Source organism: Crocuta crocuta, unplaced genomic scaffold, assembly GCF_008692635.1.
Source record: "Crocuta crocuta isolate KB4526 unplaced genomic scaffold, BGI_CrCroc_1.0 scaffold306, whole genome shotgun sequence".
Taxonomy (NCBI): domain Eukaryota; kingdom Metazoa; phylum Chordata; class Mammalia; order Carnivora; family Hyaenidae; genus Crocuta; species Crocuta crocuta.
Genome location: NW_027529630.1, coordinates 2,212,104 through 2,233,767, shown reverse-complemented (window position 1 = coordinate 2,233,767; position 21,664 = coordinate 2,212,104). Strand labels below are relative to the sequence as shown.

Below are 21,664 nucleotides of genomic sequence, written 5' to 3'. Positions count from 1 at the left end.
TATATATAATATGCCCAATAATACAGTTTTAGAGTTATTGTTTTATATACTGTCTTTTAAATCTATTAAGAGAAAAAGAGAAAATATATATACTCTTTTTTTTTTTTTACCAAATAGTTTATTGTCAAGTTGGTTTCCATATAACACCCAGAGCTCATCCCCACAAGTGCCCTCCTCCATACCCATCACCCCTCCCTCACCCCACCCATCAGTCCTCAGTTTGTTCTCAGCATTCAAGAGTCTCTCATGGTTTGCCTCTCTCCCTCTCCTCCACTATTTCTCCCTTTGTTCTCCCACTTGGTCCTCTGTTAAGTTCCTCCCANTTTTTTTTTTTTTTTTTTAACAAATAGTTTATTGTCAAATTAGTTTCCACATGTGCCATCTTTTAATTTAATGTTTATTTTTGAGAGGGGGAGAGAGAGAGAGAGAGAGACAGACAGCATGAGTGGGGGAGGGGCAGAGAGAGAGAATAAGAGAGAGAGACAGACAGACACAATCTGAAGCAGACTCCAGGCTCTGAGCTATCAGCACAGAGCCCAACATGGCATTCGAACGCACGAACTACTAAATCATTACCTGAGCAGAAGTTGGAACGCTTAACCCACTTAGCCATCCAGCTACTCCTATTTTTTTATTTGTTATTTAATTTTTGAGTAAAGTTGACACATAGTGTTAGATGTTTTAACTATACAACTTAGTGATTTGATAAGCTTATACTACATTCACCCAAGTATAGCTATCACCTGTCCTGTTATTATGCTATTATCATTGACTGTAGTCCTCATGCTCTGCTGTATATTCTGTGACTTACTTATTCTATAACTGGAGGCCTTTATCTCCCTTTCCTCTCCACACCCTTTTGCCCAGCCCTGCCAGTACCCTCCCTTCTGACAAATATCAGTTTGTTTTCTGTGTTTATAGTCCTGATTCTGCTTTCTGTTAATTCATTTTTTATAGATACCATTTATCAAAGCAATCATACGGTATTTGTCTTTCTCAGTCTGCCTTATTTCACTTAGTATAATACCCACTGGGTCCATCCATGTTGTCTCAAATGGCATGATCTCATTCTTTTTTATGGCTGGGTAGTATTCCATTGTATGTGTGTATATATGTGTTCTTTATCCATTTGTCTATTTATGGACACTCAGGTTGTTTCCATGTTTTGGCTAGTATAAATAATGCTACAGTAAACATAAGGGTGCATGTATCTTTTTGAGTTAGTGTTTTCATTTTTCTTGGGTAAACACCCAATAGTGGAATTATTGGATCATATATCTTTAATTTTGGGGGGAACATTCATACTGTTTTCCACAGTGGCTGTACCAGTTTACATTACCACCAACAGTGGGGGTTCCTTTTTCTCCACATGCTTACCAACATTTGTTGTTTCTTGTCTTCCTCATTCTAGGCATTCATGCAAGCATTGAGATGTTATCTCATTTTGGGTTTTGATTCCCTGTCAATGAGTGATACTGAGCTTTTCATGTATCTTGTATCTGTTGGCCATCTGTATGTCTTCCTTGGAAAAATGTCTTTTCAGGTCCTCTGCCCAATTTTTAATCAGATTTTTTTTTTGCTTTCTTTTTTTGGGGGGTATTGAGTTGTATAAGTTCTTTTTTAAATATTTTTAACGTTTATTTATTTTAATTTTTTAATGTTTATTTTTGAGAGAGAGCGAGACAGAGCATGAATGGGTGAGGGGCAGAGACAGAGAGGGAGACACAGAATCTGAAACAGGCTCCAGGCTCTGAGGTGTCAGCACAGAGCCTGACATAGGGCTTGAACTTGGGAACGGTGAGATCATGACCTGAGCGGAAGTCGGATGCATAACCAACTGAGCCACCCGTGTGCCCCATAATGTTTGTTTATTTTTGAGAGAGAGAGAAAGAGAGAGAGCGCATAAGTGGGAAAGGGGCAGAGAGAGAGGGAGACACAGAGTTCGAAGCAGGCTCCAGGCTCTGAATTGTCTGCATAGAGCCTAATGTGGGAATTGAACTCATGAACTGTGAGATCATGACTTGAGCTGAAGTTGGATGCTTAACCCACTGAGCCACACAGGCATCCCAAGTTGTGTAAGTTCTTTATATATTTTGGGTATCAGACCCTGATCAGATACATCATTTTCAAGTATCTTCTCCCATTCAGTAGGTTATCTTCATTTTGTTGATGGTTTCCTTCACCGTGCAAAAGCTTTTTATTTTGGTGTAGTCCCAACAGTTTATTTTTGCTTGTTTCCTTTGCCTTAGGAAACCTATATAGAAAAGTATTGCTATGACTGATACTAGAGAGATTACTGTCTGTGTTCTCCTCTAGGATTTTTATGGTTTGAAGTCTAACATTTAGGTCTTTAATTTGTTTTGAGTTTATTTTTGTGTTTGGTGTTTGGAGGTGGTCCAGTTTCATTCTCTTATATGTAGCTGTCCAGTCTTTCCACCACCATTTATTGAAAAGACTGTCTTTTAGCCATTGTATATTCTTGCCTCCTTTGTCATTCTTGCCTCCAGTTGACCATGAAATGTAGGTTTATTTCTGGGGTCTTTATTCTGTTCCATTGATCTGTGTGTCTGTTTTTTGTACCAATACCATACTGCTTTGATGACTACAACTTTGTAATGTCTCTTGAAATCTGGAATTGTGATACCTCCAGCTTTGTTCTTTCTCAGGATTGCTTTGGCTATTCAAGCTCTTCTGTGGTTCTAAGGGGGTTGTAAACCTTGATTAATATGTTTACTTTTTTTTCTTTTAGCACATTTTATATATCATTCCACTGACTCTAGCCTTCATTATTTCTGATAAGAAGTGTGCTATTAATCTTGTTGTTCCATTTTATCTGATAGATTGTTTTCTCTTGCCACTTTCAAAAATTTCTCTTTGGCTTTCCACAGTTTTTAGTATGATGTATACAGTTACGGATATTTTTTGTGTTTCGCCAACTTGGAGTTCATTATCTGTCTTAGATGTGTAGTTTAATGTTTTGTTTTAATTTGAGAGAGAGAGAGCCTGAGCAGGGGAGAGGAGCAGGGGGAGAGAGTGAAAAAATCCCAAGCAGGCTCCATGTCCAGTGTAAAGCCAGATGCGGGGCTTGATCCAACGACCCTGGGATCATGACCTGAGCCGAAATCAAGAGTCGGACACTCAACCATTGAGCCACCCAGGTGCCCCTGATGTTTGTTTTTAAAATCAAATTTGGGAAGCTTTTAGTCATTATGCCTCCAAATATTTTCTGCTCATTTTTTTTTCTTTTGTCTTTCTGGAACTCTACTTAATTGTTGGTTTGATTGATAGTTTCCCACAGGCACTCACTTGGTTTATTTTTATTTTCGTTTTTCAGATTGCATAATCTATATTGATGTGTCTTTGCAGTTTGATTTTTTTTTCTGCCATCCCAGATTCGTTGTTGAATCCTTCTTGAATATTTTATTTCAGAATACAGTTTCCTTTTGGTTCTTTATATTTTCATAATTTCTGTATATTGATATTCTCTATTTGATGAGTTATCATCCTACTTTCATTTGATTGTTTAAATGTGGTTTCCTTTTGTTCTTTTTAACATTGTTTTTAATAGCTGTTTTGAAATATTTATCTGCTGATTTCAGTATCTGGGCTCCCTTGAGTCAGTATCTTTAGACTTTTTGTTTCTTCTTTCTTTCTTTCATGGTAAATGGGGCACACTTCACTGTTTCTTTGCATGATTCATGATTTTTTGTTTTTGGTTGAAAACTACATGTTTTAGATAATATATTGTAGCAACTCTTGATTCAGATTCTTCCCCCTTGGAGGTGAGGGCGGGTATTGTTGCTGAATGTTTTTGTTTATTTAGTGTCTTAGACTATTCTATAGTGTCTGTCTCTTCTGCAGTGTGTGACTACTGAGGTCTTTTTTTTTTTTTTTAACATGAATGTTTAGTTATTTAATGTGAATGTAGTTTACTCTGGTCACATTTTTAAAACTATTGTTTTAATTTTTAAACTTGGCTTCTTAAAAGTCACCCCTGGGTCATTGTAGATTAGTGGTCAATGATTGGCTTAACCCACAGGCCAGGAAATTTTCTACCATTTGCTAATGGATCTGTTTGTTATTTGGGGAATGCATTCAAATTTCAGGCAACTTACAGTTCTGTACCAGCCTTTACTTTCAGTGTGTTCAAGGCCTTACATTCACATAGAGTCAGTAGACAACTAGGACCCTCTTTTATCAAGACCCATTATGGCTGTTTGGCTCCCCAGTATGCCCTTTTTTTTTTTTTTTTTTTTTTTTTAATAGTTTATTGTCAAATTAGTTTCCACATAACACTCAGTGCTCACCCAGTATGCCCTTTAAAATTTCTGGCTTATCTGCTCTGTTGCCTGCCCTACCTTAGTCTGGCTCCAGTAGTGGCCTTCCTGGATTGTTTACTATTGTTCCCCAGATTGTCACTCTATTGTGATGCTAGGCAATATCCAGAGCTGATTTTCTGTGCTCAGCTTCAGATTAAATCAGCCACTCTGGCTCCAGTCATCCTCTTGGCCTGGCCTGGCCTGCTCTGACGGAATTACTCTCAGGGAGCTGGGGGTTGGGAGATAGGGGCAGCTCTAGGCTAAAATGCCACAGATTCTCACTGTTCTTAGTGTGGTTCAATAATTTTTCCTGAATAACCCTTTCTCAATTTGATATATGCTTTTGGTTAGTTTTCAGAGGCCTGAGTTGGTTGCTTTTGACAATTTTATCTAGTTTTATTGTTGCTTTTTGGGGTGAAGGTTTGATAAGCAATTTAAGCATTCCAGAATTTCTGTCCCCATGTATTATTTTTGGCATCTTTATTTTTTATTGAACTTTAAAAATTCCCCAACTAGACCATGACCTTCTTTGGGCAGACACCATCTTTCTCTTTTCTGTACAGTACATCCAAAGTGCATTAAACATTTGAATTTTCATTTCTTTATCTGTCAAATGAAGTTAATTTGCATTGTTTACCTCAAAGTATCAAGTGAAATAGTAGTTAAAATTTTTATAAACTGTAAGCACTTTGTAAATCGTAAAATTCATTGAAAATTTTAAAGTACTTTGCAAGCTACAACACTAATTTTTAATGCTGCAACCTATTGTGCATGTAGTACTTCCAAGCATTCATCCTGAATCCATGGCTTTTTTCCCTTGTCATTTTATGCTCATAGATTTTGCTGTTGGTTGGAAAGAAATAGTTGACGTGTTTTTTTGGGAGCAGCAACAGGCCACTTGAAGAACAGTCTGAGTATGAAAGCTAGCTCCACCAGGAGGGAAGTTTTTAGGACCTCTGTTTTCTCTCTCAGACACTATTCCACTGTTTGGCTCACCACTGCTTATTTTGCAGCTGGAGAGGTAAACATCAATGGAGGCTTCTGTGGACAATAGAAATAAATAGTGGGGAGATGTGAAGCCAAGTAGTTCACTGGGATATGCCAAGAAGTGGCAAGTACTTTGATGCTTTTTTCAGAGTTGTGTTTTGGAGATGCATGAAGGATGGTTCATTATTCATTCAACTACTGTGTATTTAGTGTCCATTCTGTGCTGGGTAATATTTTGGGTACTAAGGACAAAGTACTTGGGGAGAGAATAAATAGGCAAGAAAATATATCAGGTAGTGATAGGTGTCAATAGGAAAGGTAAAACAGGATGATGTGACAGAGAATAACATCATTTGGAGGAACTATTTTAGGTAGGTAGGTGGGTTAAGATAAGGGAGTCATTTCTGGTAAGGTGACATTTGAGCAGAGACCTGATTGAAGTGAGGGAGTATACTATTTGGATACCTGGGGGAAGGGCATTCTGGGTGTGGGGAAGAGAAGTACAAAGATCCTGAGGTGTAAGCATGCATGGTGTATTCAGGGAACAAGGAGGTCATTGTGATTGGAGTGGAGAAAGCAGGGGAATAGTAGTAGGAGTTGCAATCAGAGATGTGGGCGTGTAAAGTCAGATCATAGAAGGCCTTGTAGACTTTTAGAAGGATTTTGGATTTTATTCTGAATAAGATGAGAAGGAAGCTATTGCACAGTTGTGTTTGCTGACACAAGAAATGTAGACTTGCTGTGGTTCAGCCCCAGGAAGTAGGGGTAACTCCATACCTGGCTCTGGAGAGATAGCTAGGCAGGATGTGCACAGTGGACACTTATCTTTCTTACTTAAGAAGTGAAATCAGGTCGGATGGGTAGTGTGTGGCAGCTGAGATTGTAGAATTCAGGGAGGCAGTGCTTTTATTCTCTTGTAACTGACTGTGTGTGCCCAGCAGGGACCCAACAGATAGATATGAACTGCCTCCATGAGTAGGATCTATCAAGGTCACAAGGGATCCTGAGTTAAAGGGAAGGGCTCAGGGTCTGCCATTCCAGAGGACAATCTAGTGCTGGGTTTGGGAGACTGGGAACTTCTAGCCTGGTGGAAGTAGCTTAGACATTGGAATCAGACAGACGTGGATATGAAACTGACCTTTCTCAATTCTTAGTAATGAGACTTTGGATAGTTTGCTTTATTTCTCTGGGCTTAAGTTTATTTATCTATAAGACAGTGAAAAAATACCTATTTTGCAAGATCACTGGGACCTTTTAAGATTTATAGGGACTTAATAAGGTAAATCCCTAGCACAGTGCCTGTCACGTGGTAGATGTTCGATAAATAGTAGCTGCTGGTAATAGAGGTGATATTTATAATATTGGTAATGGTTAATCCTTTCACAATGCCCATTGTGTATCAAACCATTATAAGTAGTATTCTTAGGTGTTGCAAATTTAAGTCCAAATCCAAATTTGTTTTTTACCCCCAAACATGCTCCCTTTATAGTTTTCATCCCAGTAAGTGGTTATTTTTATTATTCTAATTTCTCAAGTTAGCGTTGGAGTAATCTTTAATGTCTTGCTCCCTCTCATACTCCATATTTCAATCCATTAGTAATTTCTGTCAGCCTATTCTTCAAAATATATCCGAAATATGACTACTTTTCACCACCACTGTCACCACTGCTACCACCCTATTTCAAGCCACATTTTCCTTCATCTGGATTATTTCAAATAGCATTCTGACTAATTTTCTTTCTTCTCCATTTGCATTCCTGCCATCTGATCTCAGCTCAGCAGTCAAAGTAATCTTAAAATGAAGTCAAATCATGTCACCCTTCTGCACAAATACTCCAGTGGCTTCTTATCTCATTTTGAATAAAAAACAAAGTCCTAATACTACGCTACAAGGCTCTGCATGATTTGATCCTTATGACCTGTCTGGTCTCACTGTCTACTCTTTTCCCTTTCATTCACTGCTTTCTAGCTAAAGTGGCCTCCATGGTATTTCTCAAACAGTTCCACTTCAGGGCATTTGCATTTGCTGTTTTCTCTACTTGGACAGTTTCCTCTCAGCTGTATGGCTTGCTTCTTCAATTTACTCATTGCTTATATGTCACTCAGTGACACTTTCTCTAGCCATTTAAAAAATCCACTGCCCCCCCTCCCCTTAGCACTCTCTGACTACCCTCATTAGATTTCTGCTGCATTTACCGCTATCTGATATACAATATATTTTACTTTTCAGAAAATTTTGTCTCTTCTGCCCCACTCCCAATTCAGGTGCAGGTAGGAATATTTGTTGTTCCTCTCTCAAGTTTATGTGGGACAAATGGCATTTGGGAAAGAGAGTCTCAGGCATTGTCTTCAGACTATTTGGGCTTCAAAATCTCCTTGGGAACATAAATGCATAGATTCCTAAGCCCTATTCCATAGAGCATAGAGAATATTGTATACCATGTGAAAGAATTTGGATTTTGTTCCCAAAGCCTTCGAGGAGAATAACCCATCCAACCTTTGTTTTAATAATGAATATCAGGGATGAGGTAGACTGGGTTAGAATGTGGAAAATAGACCTCTTGGGACTGTTGTAATAGTTTAGACAAGAGATGATGAAACTTAAGACAGGGACAGTAGGGTTTTTTTGGGAGTTGATGATTGATCAGGTGTGAAAGAGTGAGTGGAATTTAGGATGACTTCCAGGTTTTTGTCTTAGGTAGATGGATTGTCAGTAATTTTGAGACAGCCAATACAGGATGAAAGAATGGGCCTGAGGAGAGATACTGAGTTTACTCTTGGGTATGGTGGGATTGAGATTGCTTAAGGAGTGATGAGGAACAAATGTTCAGATAGTAGGGTGTATGTGGGTGTGGAGTGTGGTTGAGTGTTACATTATAATAATTATTGTGAAAAAATGTGGATTTAGAAGTTATTAGGTTTCATGTGTCATGAGCTAATCTAGGCAACCATTCATCTACCTTTTGTCTCTATAGGTTTGCCTATTCTGGAAATGTCATATAAATGGAATCATGTAATATGTGACCTTTTGTGACTGGCTTCTTTCACTTAATGTAATGTTTTCAAGAGTCATCTATGTTGTATCATGTATCATGTATCAATACTCCATTTTGTTTTATTGCCAAGTATTTCACTGTATGGATATACCACATTAGATTTATCCATTCACTAGTTGAACACTTAGGTTCTTTCCCTCTTTTTGTTTTTGTCTTGAGAAAGAGAGGGGCAGGGGAGGGGCAAAGAGAGAATCCCAAGCAGGCTTCATAAAGAGCTTGATCCCACGACTGACCATGAGATCATGACCTGAGCCGAAACCAAGAGTTGGATGCTTCACTGACTGAGCCACCCAGTTTCCCTCTTTTGAGTATCATGAATAATGCTGCTGTGAACATTGATGTTGACATGCATTTTCATTTCTCTGTGGTATATACCTAGGAGTGGCATTGCTGGATTATGTGGTGACCCTGTTTAATTATTTGAGGAACTATCAGATTTATTTCTAAAGTGGCTGTGTCATTTTACATTCCCACCAGCATTGTATGAGGGTTCCAGTTTCTTCACAACCTTGTCAACACTTTTTGTTATCTTTTTTATTATAGCCATCTAGTGTATAGAAGTGATACCTCATTTGGTTTGATTTATCATTTATATAACTTCTTTGAAGAAATGTGTGTTCAGATCCTTTGCCCATTTTTTTAATTGGGTTATTGGCCTTTTTATTACTGAGTGAAGAGATTTTTTTTCTTCAAAAAAATTTTTAATGCTTGTTTATTTTTGAGATAGAGAGAGACAGAGTGACTGGGGGAGGGGCAGGGAGAGAGGGGGAGATAGGATTCAAAGCAGGCTCCAAGCTCTGGGCTGTCAGTACAGAGCCTGATGCAGGACTTAAACTCGTGAACCACAAGATCATGACCTGTGCTGAATGGACACTTAACCGACTGAACCACCCAGGTGCCCCAAGATAAAAGTTCTTTATATATTTTAAATACAAATATTTATATACAAATACAATACCTGGGGCACTTGGGTGGCTCAATCAGTTAAGTGTCTGATTCTTGATTTTGGCTCAGGTCATGATCCCACAGTTTGTGGGTTCAAGCCCCATGTTGGTCTCTGCGCTGTCTGTGCAGAGCCTGCTTGGAATTTTCTCTCTTCCCTTTTTTCTCTGCCCCTCACCCACTTATGCTCTCACTCTCTCAGAATAAATAATTAAAAAAAAACCCAAAACCCTCAAATCCCCTATCCTATACAGTTGACTCTTGAACAACATGGGTTTGAACTCTGTGGGTCCACTTATACAGCAATTTTTTTAATAATACAATACTGTAAATATATTTTCCTTATGATTTTTTAATAACATTTTCTAGCTTGCTCTATTACAAAAATACAGTATGTAATACATATACAAAATACATGTTATTTGAATGTCTATATTCCTGGTAAGGCTTCCGGTCAACAATAGGTTCTTGGTAGTTAGGTTTGGGGAAGTCAAAGTTATATGCAGATTTTGGACTGCATGGGGGTTTGGCACCCCTAACCCCTGCATTGTTCAAGGGTCAACTGTATATGATCTGCAAATTTCTCTCATTCTGTGGGTTGTCTTTCACCTTCTTAAACACACAAGTTTTTAGTTTTGATTAATCCAGTATATTTATTTTCCTTTGGTTGTTTGTGCTATTGGTATCATATTTAAGAAGCCATTGCCAATCCAAGGTTACAAAGGTTTATGCCTATATTTTCTTCTTTTTTCTATGAGTTTTATATTTCAGCTCTTTCATTTAGGTCTCTGATCCATTTGGGATGCTAGTCTTAACCCTGTCCTTACTTGTTTTGTGACCTTGGGCTGTTCATTGCCTTTTTTCAGCCTCACATTTTTCATCTGTAAAGCAAAAGTTGTTATGTGTGTATATATAGAGCAACAGAAAATAAATTGGTGGTTGTCACAGGCTGGGAATCAGTGGGAGGGTATTGATAATAAGACTGAGAGAACTTTTTGGGGGTGATGAAAATGCTTTACATTTTACGTGTGGTGGTGTTTGTATGACTACACATTTTCCAGGGGTCCTAGAACTGTATACCCAAAAGAGTTAAATTTTATTGTATGTAAATTATACCTCAATAAATCTGTTTTTTAAAAAAAACCTTACAACAACTTTATAAAGTATGTAATATCTTTTCCATTTTGAGGCTAGAGGAAACTGAAGCTCAGAAAGGTTAGTGGCCTGTGGTCCCTCATTTGGTAGGATGCAATTCCAGGATATAAATCTAAGTCTGCCTGATCATAGAGCTTGTGATCTTCTACTCATGTTTATTTAGCCTGTCCCTGAAACTATTAAGAGTATGTGGATTCTCTTATAAAATGTTGACTTTCCCTTGAAAGCCAGGGACCCTCTCTTAATGTGAGCAGCTTCCCCAGAAGTGGCTGTCACATTCTTAATCCAAATTTTGAACCCATAGCATATCTCCTTTCTGTCAGTCATCAGTTGAGCTTGGAATCCATGTTGTGGAGTGCTGCCCAGGCAGGATCTCCTTTTGAGGCTGTGGCCCTCATTTTGGAGGAGCAGGAGACCATTTCCAAAGTTGATGAGTTTCTTTGGTTATGAAAAACAATTTCATACCTTGCTCAATCAGCAACATGGAGTACCTTCTTATTAGGAGAGCACCGGATGTTTATAGGGCCAGTTGCGCTGCTTAGCACTTGAACAGTCTTGCTCACCCCAGCTTATTTAGCAGAGAACTAGTTGGGTTGAGGAGAGATCTAAGGCAGGAAAAGTGTACACGTTGTCTTCTGTGTTGTTGCTGCCATCACATCATCACCATCATCATTTACATGTGTGCGCCACCTGACAGTTGGTAGTGTATTTTGACATTTGGAGATCTTTCTTAATTCTCCTAGTACCTGTTAAGGATAGTTATATTTAGGGGCGCCTGGGTGGCTTAGTCGGTTAAGCGTCCGACTTTCACTTAGGTCATGATCTCGCGGTTCGTGGGTTCGAGCCCTGCGTCAGGCTCTGTGCTGACTGCCAGCTCAGAGCCTGGAGCCTATTTCAGAGTGTGTATCTCCCTCTCTCTCTGACCCTACCCTGCTCACGCTGTCTCTCTCTCTCTCTCTCCTAGAAATAAATAAAAATATTAAAAAAAAGAAAAAGGATAGTTATATTTAGAGAGAATGTTACCTGGCCATATTCTTAGATAACTCTGGCTGCAAGGGTATATTCTCCTTAAATTGTGCTGAAACATATATATATATATGTTCTCTCTATATCTATCTATCTATCTATCTATCTATCTATATCTATCTATCTATCTATCTATCTATCTATCTATCTATCTATCTGTATCCTGTAACTTTCATCCTTAAGTTGTTTTTCAGTTCATTTACTGGTAGTAGTTTAGTCTCTTGCCTTGGGGTCATTTGCCAGGGCTGCCCATTTGGGTACCTTTCAGGAAGTTCTAGCCTCTGGAATTGACAAGTAGCATTTTCCTTTTTGCCTGTTTGACTGCCCTGCCTTCCTCTCCTTGGGAACCCATCTTTACTCCACCTCTCATTCCAGAACCCTGGAGAGACTTAATTAATTGCAGAGCAATTGTCATCAAGCCAGCTGTTGACTGCTTGTCTTGACATTTGACTTGTTTCCTATAAGAGAAGTTAATGACCTAAAAATTGCCCATCCATGATGTGAGCCTGGTTAGGAGATAATTGTTTGATTTTTATGAAGTGTAAATAATATATTTGTAGAGACAAGTTTTTCAGGCATGTATTGGCCTATGTGTCAGAGATGGTTCCCTAAACAAGGTGGGACAAATTGGCTATAAAACAGAGTTTAATGACAGATTTTTCCATTAATCAGAATGGGGAATGTGCTTCATTAAGGTAACTAACAAAGCACTTGTGCAGGTGATACTTATTGCACACAAATTTCCAAGTTTCTTTCTGTTGAATAAATTTTGAAAGAGATCTTGGCTGTGTTTCCTTGTCTTTCATTAAAATTATTCGTGGCAGTAAATTTCTATTTTTCCCAAATCTGTTAGTAACTGGTATCTTGTCCTCTGCAGGTGCAAAGCGTTGGTGAGACACTTGCTGTGTAGACTTTCTAATAGGCTGTGTGCTCATTATTTGGCTCCTGCGCTCCCCTGGTGAACAGTAGAAGTGCATCCTTTCCCAACTCCTGGACAGGCATCCTTAGAATTGGAAAAGACCTCAGAGAGCCTAAAGTAATTGATTTTACGTCAGGATCAGAGTCTAAAGAGGGGAAGTTATTTGACTTTACCATTGCCACACAGTATACTAGTGGTAAAGTCATATGTGGGTTAGTGGGTCTGGTTCTGAACTAAAAGCCAAAAGGTCTGTGTTGACATTAGGCAAGTTGTATCACCTCTCTACTCAGTATCTTCGTCTGTATAACGAGAAAAGTGTATAGCATGGGGCCAGATACAAACAAATGGCTTTTTGCTTCTTTGTGCTATACCGTGTTGTTCTCTGTGAATATAAAGATTATAGAAGGGAAGCTGATGTCAGGGAAAATGAGCAATCAGTAATCAGTGCTATTTTCTTTGTTTCTGCAGGATCCTCAATCTTCCACAATGAACCCTGTTTATAGCCCCGTGCAGCCTGGGGCTCCTTATGGCAACCCTAAGAACATGGCCTACACAGGTAAGTGGTGTGAGAATAGTTCTCATTTAGAAAAATGGTGGTTAAGGACATTACCAAATAACTTGCTGAATGACTTTTGGTATACTGTGCCTCCAAAGGCCCTGGTTATAAAGCTTGGGAGCTTGTAGAAGAGAGATATGTCTGGGGTTCAATGGAGATGGAAATGACATTCTTAACAGTTAAGGATTATTGAATTGTCAACTAGGGGAAAGAAAGAGAAGTAACATTTATTGAGTACCTACCATGGGCCTAGCCCTGTGATGCATACTGCCACATATCATGTTTAATTTTAAACCAGTTCTTCATGGTACAGCTTCTTATCACCATTTCACAGTTGAGAAAACCATAGTCACAATAAAAGGCCATAAAACAAAAACAAATATAGATATATGAGCCCAGGTCTGCTGATCCTGAAGGCTGATCTTTTCCCTGAACTGCATACCAAGCTGTTTCCTACTTTTCTCTTTGTGTACATTGTCTCTCTGTCTGGACTGCCATTGTCCCCTGATAGCATCACCTTGTTCATTAGGAACTCAGCTCTGAGCTCAGACAGCACTCTTCCTCGAATCATTCTCTCCCTTACTTGGCCTCTGGCAAAATTTTTTTAACCTTCCAGAGCCTTTGTACTTCCATTATAAAATAAGGGCAATAGTATTAGCATCTTCCTTCCTTCCCTCCTTCCTTCCTTCTTTTCTTCCTTCTCCTTCCTTCCATCCTTCCCTCCCTTACCACTTATTCTTTATTCTAGGTGTTTTTTTTTAAAATCAAAGTGTAGTTGACACACAATATAACTTTAGTTTCAGGTATACAACATACTGATTCGACAAGTCTATCTGTTGTGCTATGCTTGCCACAAATGTACCTACCATCTGTCACCATGCAACACTATTACAGTATCATTGACTATCCCTATGCTATCCCTTTTATCCTTGTGACTTAATTCATTTTATATCTAGAACGCTGTGTCTCCCATTTCCCTTCACCCATTTTGCATCCCCTATCAAACCCCTCTGGCAACCATAACCATTAGTCTGTTCTCTAGGTCTGTTTCTACGTTTTGTTTGTTTGTTTAATTATTTTTTAGGTTCCACGTATAACTGAAACCATGGGATATTTGTCTGTCTTTGACTTATTTCACTTTACTGTATTACCCTCTGGGTCCATCTGTGTTGTCACAAATGACAAAATCTTCTTTTTTCTGGCTGAGTAATATTACACACACACACACACACACACACACACACACCCACCCATATCTTTTTATCTATTCATCTGTCAATGGACACTTAGGTTGCTTTTATAATTTGGCTATTGCAAAAAAATGCTTCAGTAATCATACAAGTGCATATATCTTTTCAAATTAGTGTTCTTTGGGTAAATACACAGTAGTAGAATAATTGGATCGTATGTTATTTCTGTTTTTTTATTTTTTGAGGAACATCTATACTGTTTTTCAGAGAAGCTATACCAGTTTGAATTCTCATCAGTGGTACACAAGGGATCTTTTTTCTCACCAACACTTGTTCTTTATTGAGTTTTTGATTTTAGCATGAGGTGGTATTTCATTGTGGTTTTGACTTGCATTTCCCTGATGATGAGTGATGCTGAGCATCTTTTCATGTGTCTCTTTGATCTCTTGTCCATTTTTAATTGGATTATTTGGGGGTTTTTTTTTGGTTTTGGGTTGCATAAGTTATTTATACATTTTGGATATTAATGCCTTCTTGGATATATCATTTGCAAATATCTTCTTCCAGTCAGTAGATTGTCTTTCAGTTTTGTTGATGGTTTACTTTACAGTGCAAAAGCTTTTTGTTTCAATTAGTCTCAATAATTTATTTTTGCTTTTGTTTCTCTTGCCTTAAGAGACATATCTAGAGGGGAGCCTGGGTGGCTTAGTCGGTTAAGTGTCCGACTTTCGCTTAGGTCATGATCTCGTGGTTCGTGGGTTCGAGCCCCGCGTCGGGCTCTGTGCTGACTGCCAGCTCAGAGCCTGGAGCCTATTTCAGAGTGTGTATCTCCCTCTCTCTCTGACCCTCCCCTGCTCACGCTGTCTCTCTCTCTCTCTCTCTCCTAGAAATAAATAAAAATTTAAAAAAAAAAGACCTATCTAGAGAAATGTTGCAATGGCCAGTGTCAGAGAGATTATTGCCTATGTTTTCTTATAAGAATTTTATGGTTTCCTGTCTCACATTTAGGTCTTTAATCTGTTTTGAATTTCTTTCTTTCTTTCTTTTTTTTAATGTTTTTTATTTATTTCTAGGAGAGAGAGAGAGACAGCGTGAGCAGGGGAAGGTCAGAGAGAGAGGGAGTCACAGACTGAAACAGGCTCCAGGCTCTGGGCCGGCAGTCAGCACAGAGCCCGATGCGGGGCTCGAACCCACGAACCGCGAGATCGTGACCTAAGCGAAAGTCGGACGCTTTACCGACTAAGCCACCCAGGCGTCCCCGTTTTGAATTTATTTCTGTGTATGATTTAGGAAAGTGGTCCATTTTCATTCTTTTGCATGTAGCTGTCCAGTTTTCCCAGCACCGTTTATAAAGAGACTGTCTTTTCCCCATTGTGTATTCTTGCCTCCTTTGTCATAGATTAATTAGCCATATAAGCATGAGTTTATTTCTGGACTGTCTATTTCATTCCATTTTGATCTATGTGTATACTTTTGTGTCAGTACAATACTGTTTTGATTTGGGCTGTTATAAGGATTAAATGAACTAAGGTAAGGCACTGAGCATATAATATCTGGCATGAAGTAAGCACTTAAAAATGTTATTATTTATAAATAAATAAAGATGGGTAAAATATATGGTAATAGAAATAAATAAGAAAATGTATTTAGGTTGTGTAGCATGGTGCTTAGCATACCCTGGGCCTTCAGAAATACAATGAGTATAAATCTAAGGTGAAGGTAAAAGTATGAATAAACACAAGGGGAAGTAAGAAGGTATGGTCAGGTTACAGTCAGTACTTGTGATTAGCTGGAGTAGGAAAGGGGAAATGTGGGAGAGCACCTGGCTGGCTCAGTCAAAAGAACATGTGACTCTTGATCTCAGTCATGAGTTCAAGCCCCACATTGGGTACGAGATTACTGAAAAAAGAAAAAAAAATCTTTATTAAAAAAAAGAAAAGGGGAAAAGTGGGAAATGACACTCAAAAAGTAGATTAATAATGGTCTTCATGGCAGGATTGGAGGTGAAAGTAGGGGTAGAGAGTTTTGTCCCAGAAGAGAGTCGTTGGCAGTGAATTTCAGAATGTATTGGTTCCTTCTTATAACTTTGCACTTTACTGTGTATCCTGTTTAACTTCCTAGACAGAAACTAGAGGGTTCCCTGGGTCTTTTATCTAATTATTCCATACTTTTGCTCTATAAGAACACTGAGAAGGTGCTTCAGAAATTTCTCAAATATGTGATTTGATTTTTAAAAAATATTTAGAACTATTTTTATAAAGTATGCATACAAATAAGATGATCAGTGTTTTAACTTAAGCTTCTAAGAATGCATGTTAATTTTTAAAAAACACCAATAGTTGTAGCTACTTGTGTTGGTAAATCAGGATTTTCTCAATGTGAGACAACTCAAAAACATCCAAATATGTTGAATGTTGAGCCTGATACAACTATAGCTGTTATTACTAAATTTCAATTTCATATGTTTGTGTTTATCACAACAACCTTATTATCCCTACTTAACATTAATAATATTTTGAAATTTCTGTTTGAAAATATTTACTGTATACTAACATTGTTGTGTGTTTAAGAAATTAATTCCAATAACCAGGACCAACCGAGCAGTAGTTGTTCTTTTTCTTCCCTCTTTAGTGTCTCAGCAACCCAAGTCCCTTTGGCAGAAAGGACTTAGCTGCTTTGGCAAACAGAGCCCAGGAGAATCCTATGGGTTTCCTGTGATCCTGGCTGCCTTCATTCTCACTGACTTGCTAAACTCAAGAAAGAAGAAAATAGTTGCACTTATCTATTGGTTTGCTCAAAAAAGATTAGGCAGTGTGATATATTGGAAAGGAAATGGACCTTTCCTGCTTGGCACATAGTGTAGAACTTGGTAAATGTATTTTGATTCAATGAACAACAACCAGATTCAGATCCCAGCTCTGTTAGATAATAGCTAGGTGACTTTAACGTAGCTCAACCTTGCTTAATCTCCCTTAAAGTTTCTTTTATAAACTGGAATAATATTACTCCATAGGATAGTAGTAAAAATTAAATGAGATAATGAGTACTCCCCCTGAGGGAGAGAGTGAGGATTGTCTTTGTTTCTAAGCCTGAAACTGTGTTTTTAAGTTAATTTCTGTGCTTTAGATTCTAAGACCACATGGGAAGAATAAACTCCACACAAATAGAATAAGTTCAGACTTCACACAGGCCAAGGTTTCAAATTTTTCAGGAAACTTTTTAAAGCTAAGCTTCCATTGTCTCTGTACTTTTGAGTCAGTTTTTTTTTCAATGTTTATTTATTTTTGAGAGAGAGACAGAGTGTGAGCAGGGGAGGCACAGAGAGAGACCCAGGCTCTGAGCTGTCAGCACAGAGCCTGACACAGGGCTCAAACCATGAACCGTGAGATCATAAGCAGAGCTGCAGTCGAATGCTTAACCGACTGAGACACCCAGGTGCTCCTTGCCCCCCCGGCCCCCTTCTTAACTGACAATATGATTCCTCCAAGATCCCAGCTTTTGGGAGGGGAATTTGAGTTCCCTTAGCCTCTCCAGGGCACAGCACCTGGTCTCCCACCTCCAGTGACAAAATAAAGCAAGCCCTTTAATTGTACGGGCCAACATCAGCTATGAGAGTTAGTTTCTTCTTCAGTTTTTCACCCCTGGGGATTTCTTTTTCTTTCTTAAAATCTCAACTCTTTTTATGTTTGTTATATGACATGAAATGTTTGTTATCCAGCTTTTCAAGGTGTTATGTAGTAAGTAGATTTTCAGGTTATCTTCTCCATAAGTGCTGGAAATAGAAAGCCCAAGTAAGATAATTTATAAACAAATGCCAAATGTAATGCATTACAGTAAACATTTGTTATTGTTAGTAACAGTAATGGTTATGTTAAAGAGTATTATCATCTGGCAAACACATGATAAGTACTTTTTATAATTTTTCTTATTAGTTACAAACCCCGTAGGATCGTCTTTTACTGTTAAAGAAATTGGTAGTTTAATTCAGGTCATAAGACTCAGCCCGTATATATAGAGCTTCTAAAAGATGAGAAAATACCAGGTTTTTATGATTTCAAAGTGTATTCCTGTTATAGTAAGCTGATATGTCTTTAAATACGTACTCCTTTTACTGTTGTTCCCAGTGATAAGCTAGGTGAGAGGGTTGTTTTTTTTCAGTTTCTAGGACTAGAGAGCCTTACCTTTGAGGAGCTAGAAGCCTGCTCCTTGCCAGCAATTTGGGGTAGGCTAGTGGAGGGCAGTAGAAGCAAAAGTGGAAGGTCGAGTTCCTTGTGGTATCATCTGCCTCTGAAGTGGCCAGATGGAATAGACAGGATGGAAAAACTCCTGATTTGAAATTCTCTGTGGAATCTGAGAGGGAAATAAAATATAACTATACAATTATGATTCTGACATCAGTTCTAATTTGTGGTTTCTTTCCTCACACCATGCAGTTCTCCAATACCAGTCAGGTATCCTACAGTTCAACTCAATTCTGATACTATCTACCTGGAGTTAGCATCAGATTCCACAGGTTGGGGGCTCAATTCCACAATGCTATCCTTATTTCAGATGCTAATCGCAAGTCCAGGTTGTTACCTGTACTTCTGACTGATAGCCTTTAAGTCAGAGGTTCCCACAACCTTAATTAACCACTTAATTGAACCACTGCCTTGGGTTCAATTAATCTGGTAGAACAGCTCAAGAACTCAGGAAACCAGTTTACTCACTAGACTACTGGTTTATTGTAAAAGGATAGAACTCAGAACAGGCCAGATGGAAGAGATGCCTAGGACAAGGAATGTAGAAGCACGCATGGAAGCTCCAGACCGTGCTACTCTCCCTGAACCTCCATGTGTTCATCAGCCTGGAAGCTCTCCAAATCTTGTCCTTTCCTCCTCCTGTGGAGACTGCATCACATAGACAGGATTGATTAAACCCATTGGCCATTGGCAGTTGATTCAACCTGCAGCTCATCTCATCTCCCCAGAGGTCAGGGTGGTGGGACTGAAAGTTCCAACTCTCCAATCACATCTTTGGTTCTCCTGGCAGACAGGTCCCTATTGCTTTCCAGATGTCACTCATTAACATAAACAGGTGCGGTTGAAAGGAGTTTGTTGTGAATATCAAGATACCATTATGGCTCTTATCACTTAGGAAATTCCAGTGGTTTTAGGAGCTCTGTGCCAAGAATGAGGATGAAAACCAAATATATATTTCCTATTGTAAATTATGGTATACAGCAATACAGTATATTTCAATGAACAGCTGCCTTCTAGCCAAATGATGATATTTTCACCTCCTTTTTAAAGCTCCTTTACTGAGTGCTTACTGTGTGCCAAAAACCGAGCTCAGTGTTTTATAGACAACATTTTTATGCTTGCATCAGTCCTATGAAGTGATAATTAGCTCCTTGTGCATCTTGGAAAAGAGAATTCAGAGAATATACTGTGTTCATATACTTTAAGACACTTAAAACATAGATAGTGTTATAGACTGAATATTTGTGTCCTCTCAAATTCGTATGTTGACACTCTTCTCTAATTCCCAATGTGATGGTATTTGGAGATGGAGCCTTTGCAAGATAATCAGGTTTAGTTGAGGTCATGAGGATGAGGCCCTCATGATGGGATTAGTACTCTTAGGAAGAGGAAGAGACAGCAAAGCTCTCTGCCATGTGAGGAGATAGCAAGAAGGCTGTCATTAGCAAAGTAGGAAAAGAACCCTCACTATAACCCAGTTGGCCTGGAATTCTGATCTCATATTTCCATCCTCCAGAGAGTAAGAAATAAGTGTCCAAGCCACTCAGTTTGTGATATTATATTATGGCAGCCTGAGCTGGTTAATAAAATAAAGATAGTAAGTACAGTGAACACTTAAATGCCCTTAACCTAGATTTACTGTTCTGGGGGGCTCTTTAAAGAATGGGGCATTTCTTTTTCTGAAAGGCTTCAGAAACATTTCTCTACTAGAAGTTTGCAATGTAGACAAGACCTAAATAATTCTTCATACCCCTTCCCTCCCCTCCTCTTCCCTCCTCTTCTCTTCCCTTCCCTTCCCTTCTTTCTTAAAATATTCTGATGATGATACCATATGTTTGCACATATAGGTGGATTAGGAGGAAACTAATGGAGGACCATGTGGGAGAAGAAAGGGAAAAATAGTTGGGGAGAGGGAGGGAGCAAACCATGAGAGACTCTTGAATGCTGAGAACAAACTGAGGGCTGATGGGGGTGGGAGAGAGGGGAAGGGGAGTGATGGGCATGATGAAGGGCACTTGTGGGGATGAGCATTGGGTATTATATGGAAACCAACTTGACAATAAACTGTAAAGAAAAAAACTAAAAAAAAAAATCCTGATGATGAGAATGTCCAAGCATCACCAGAAATCTAGAATAGATCTGCTGAAAAGAAGACAGATTTTGGAATCTATCAGATCTGGGGTGGACTCTAGGCTCTGCCACTAATTAGCTGTAGGACCTTGGGCGAGTTTTTTAATTTTTCTCAATCACATTTTCCTCAACTCTAAAATAGGATCATGATCTATACAGGTGGTTGGTTCCAGACCCATGAAAATGTTTATGAAGTGTGAGGCACCATGGCTGGCTCATACTTGGTGTTCAGTTAATAGCTATTATAATGCACAGCAAAAACTATATCTCTCCTGAGGAAAGAGTATGGGGTAAAGAGTTACTTAGATTTAGGCCTGATTCTGCCACTTAAAAACTGTATGATGTGAGATAAATTATTAAACTTTCTGGTCCTCAGTACATCATCTGAAAAAAAAGGGGGGGCAAGGGAAACCATTAGGAATTTATTCTTCACAGGATAGCAGAGAGTAATAAATGCAATAGGGCCAGCCATTGACTTGGAGTGAAGTTTCCAAAACTCAGTGAGAAAGAATTCTGAAATATGACAACAGATGGACCTCTTAAAGTAACCCATCATTTTACAGGTGAGAAGACTGAGAAGTGTTTTGCAGGAAGTGTTGGGTCTGGGTCTCCCCATTTTGGGTTTGTGTATTCATTGTCTCTTTACCACAGAGCAACAATCAATGTTTCATCCTACATCCTCTCCTGGCTGCTTCTCAATCCTCTGCTGGCCCATACCAGCTCATATGCTCTCCCCGACTCCTGTGCTGGGCCCTAAATGAATTTCTTGCTTTCAGCACATAGCAATTACCTGTTGAAATACTTTAAATACCCCAACAAAACACATGACCCTCAAGGTTGGAAAGCTAGGAAATTGACCTCTTCAAAGACTTCATTATCATTTTTCAGTTTTTTTTTTTTTTTGTAGAGTGCTTTTTTTGCTTAAAAAAAGGCAGTCGATTTAAGAACCATATTTGTATTTGATAGTTTTTCACCTGGAGGACCTTGATAATTAAGCTGACAGCATACAAATACAATGAATAATCATTGTAATGTCAGGGGGACTAAAAACGACTATCTTTCTCTTCAGTGATCCAGGCCCTGCACCCTTCACCCTCCTTTGTGAGGATCACCTGATGGAGGTTTTAAAACTAACTATAACTA

General features: G+C 38.7%; 1 protein-coding gene across 3 annotated transcripts in view; it reads left to right on the top strand.

Annotated features, from left to right (window-relative positions):
• The window catches only part of FAM168A (family with sequence similarity 168 member A), a 124,768-nt gene that overhangs the window by 47,288 nt on the left and 55,816 nt on the right, over positions 1–21,664 (top strand). For all 3 annotated transcript variants that reach the window (XM_077762172.1, XM_077762173.1, XM_077762171.1), the window contains exon 2: positions 12,873–12,960. In XM_077762172.1, coding sequence (XP_077618298.1) covers positions 12,891–12,960 — 70 coding nt within the window. In that variant the 5' untranslated portion in view covers positions 12,873–12,890. The remainder of the gene's footprint in view (positions 1–12,872; positions 12,961–21,664) is intronic.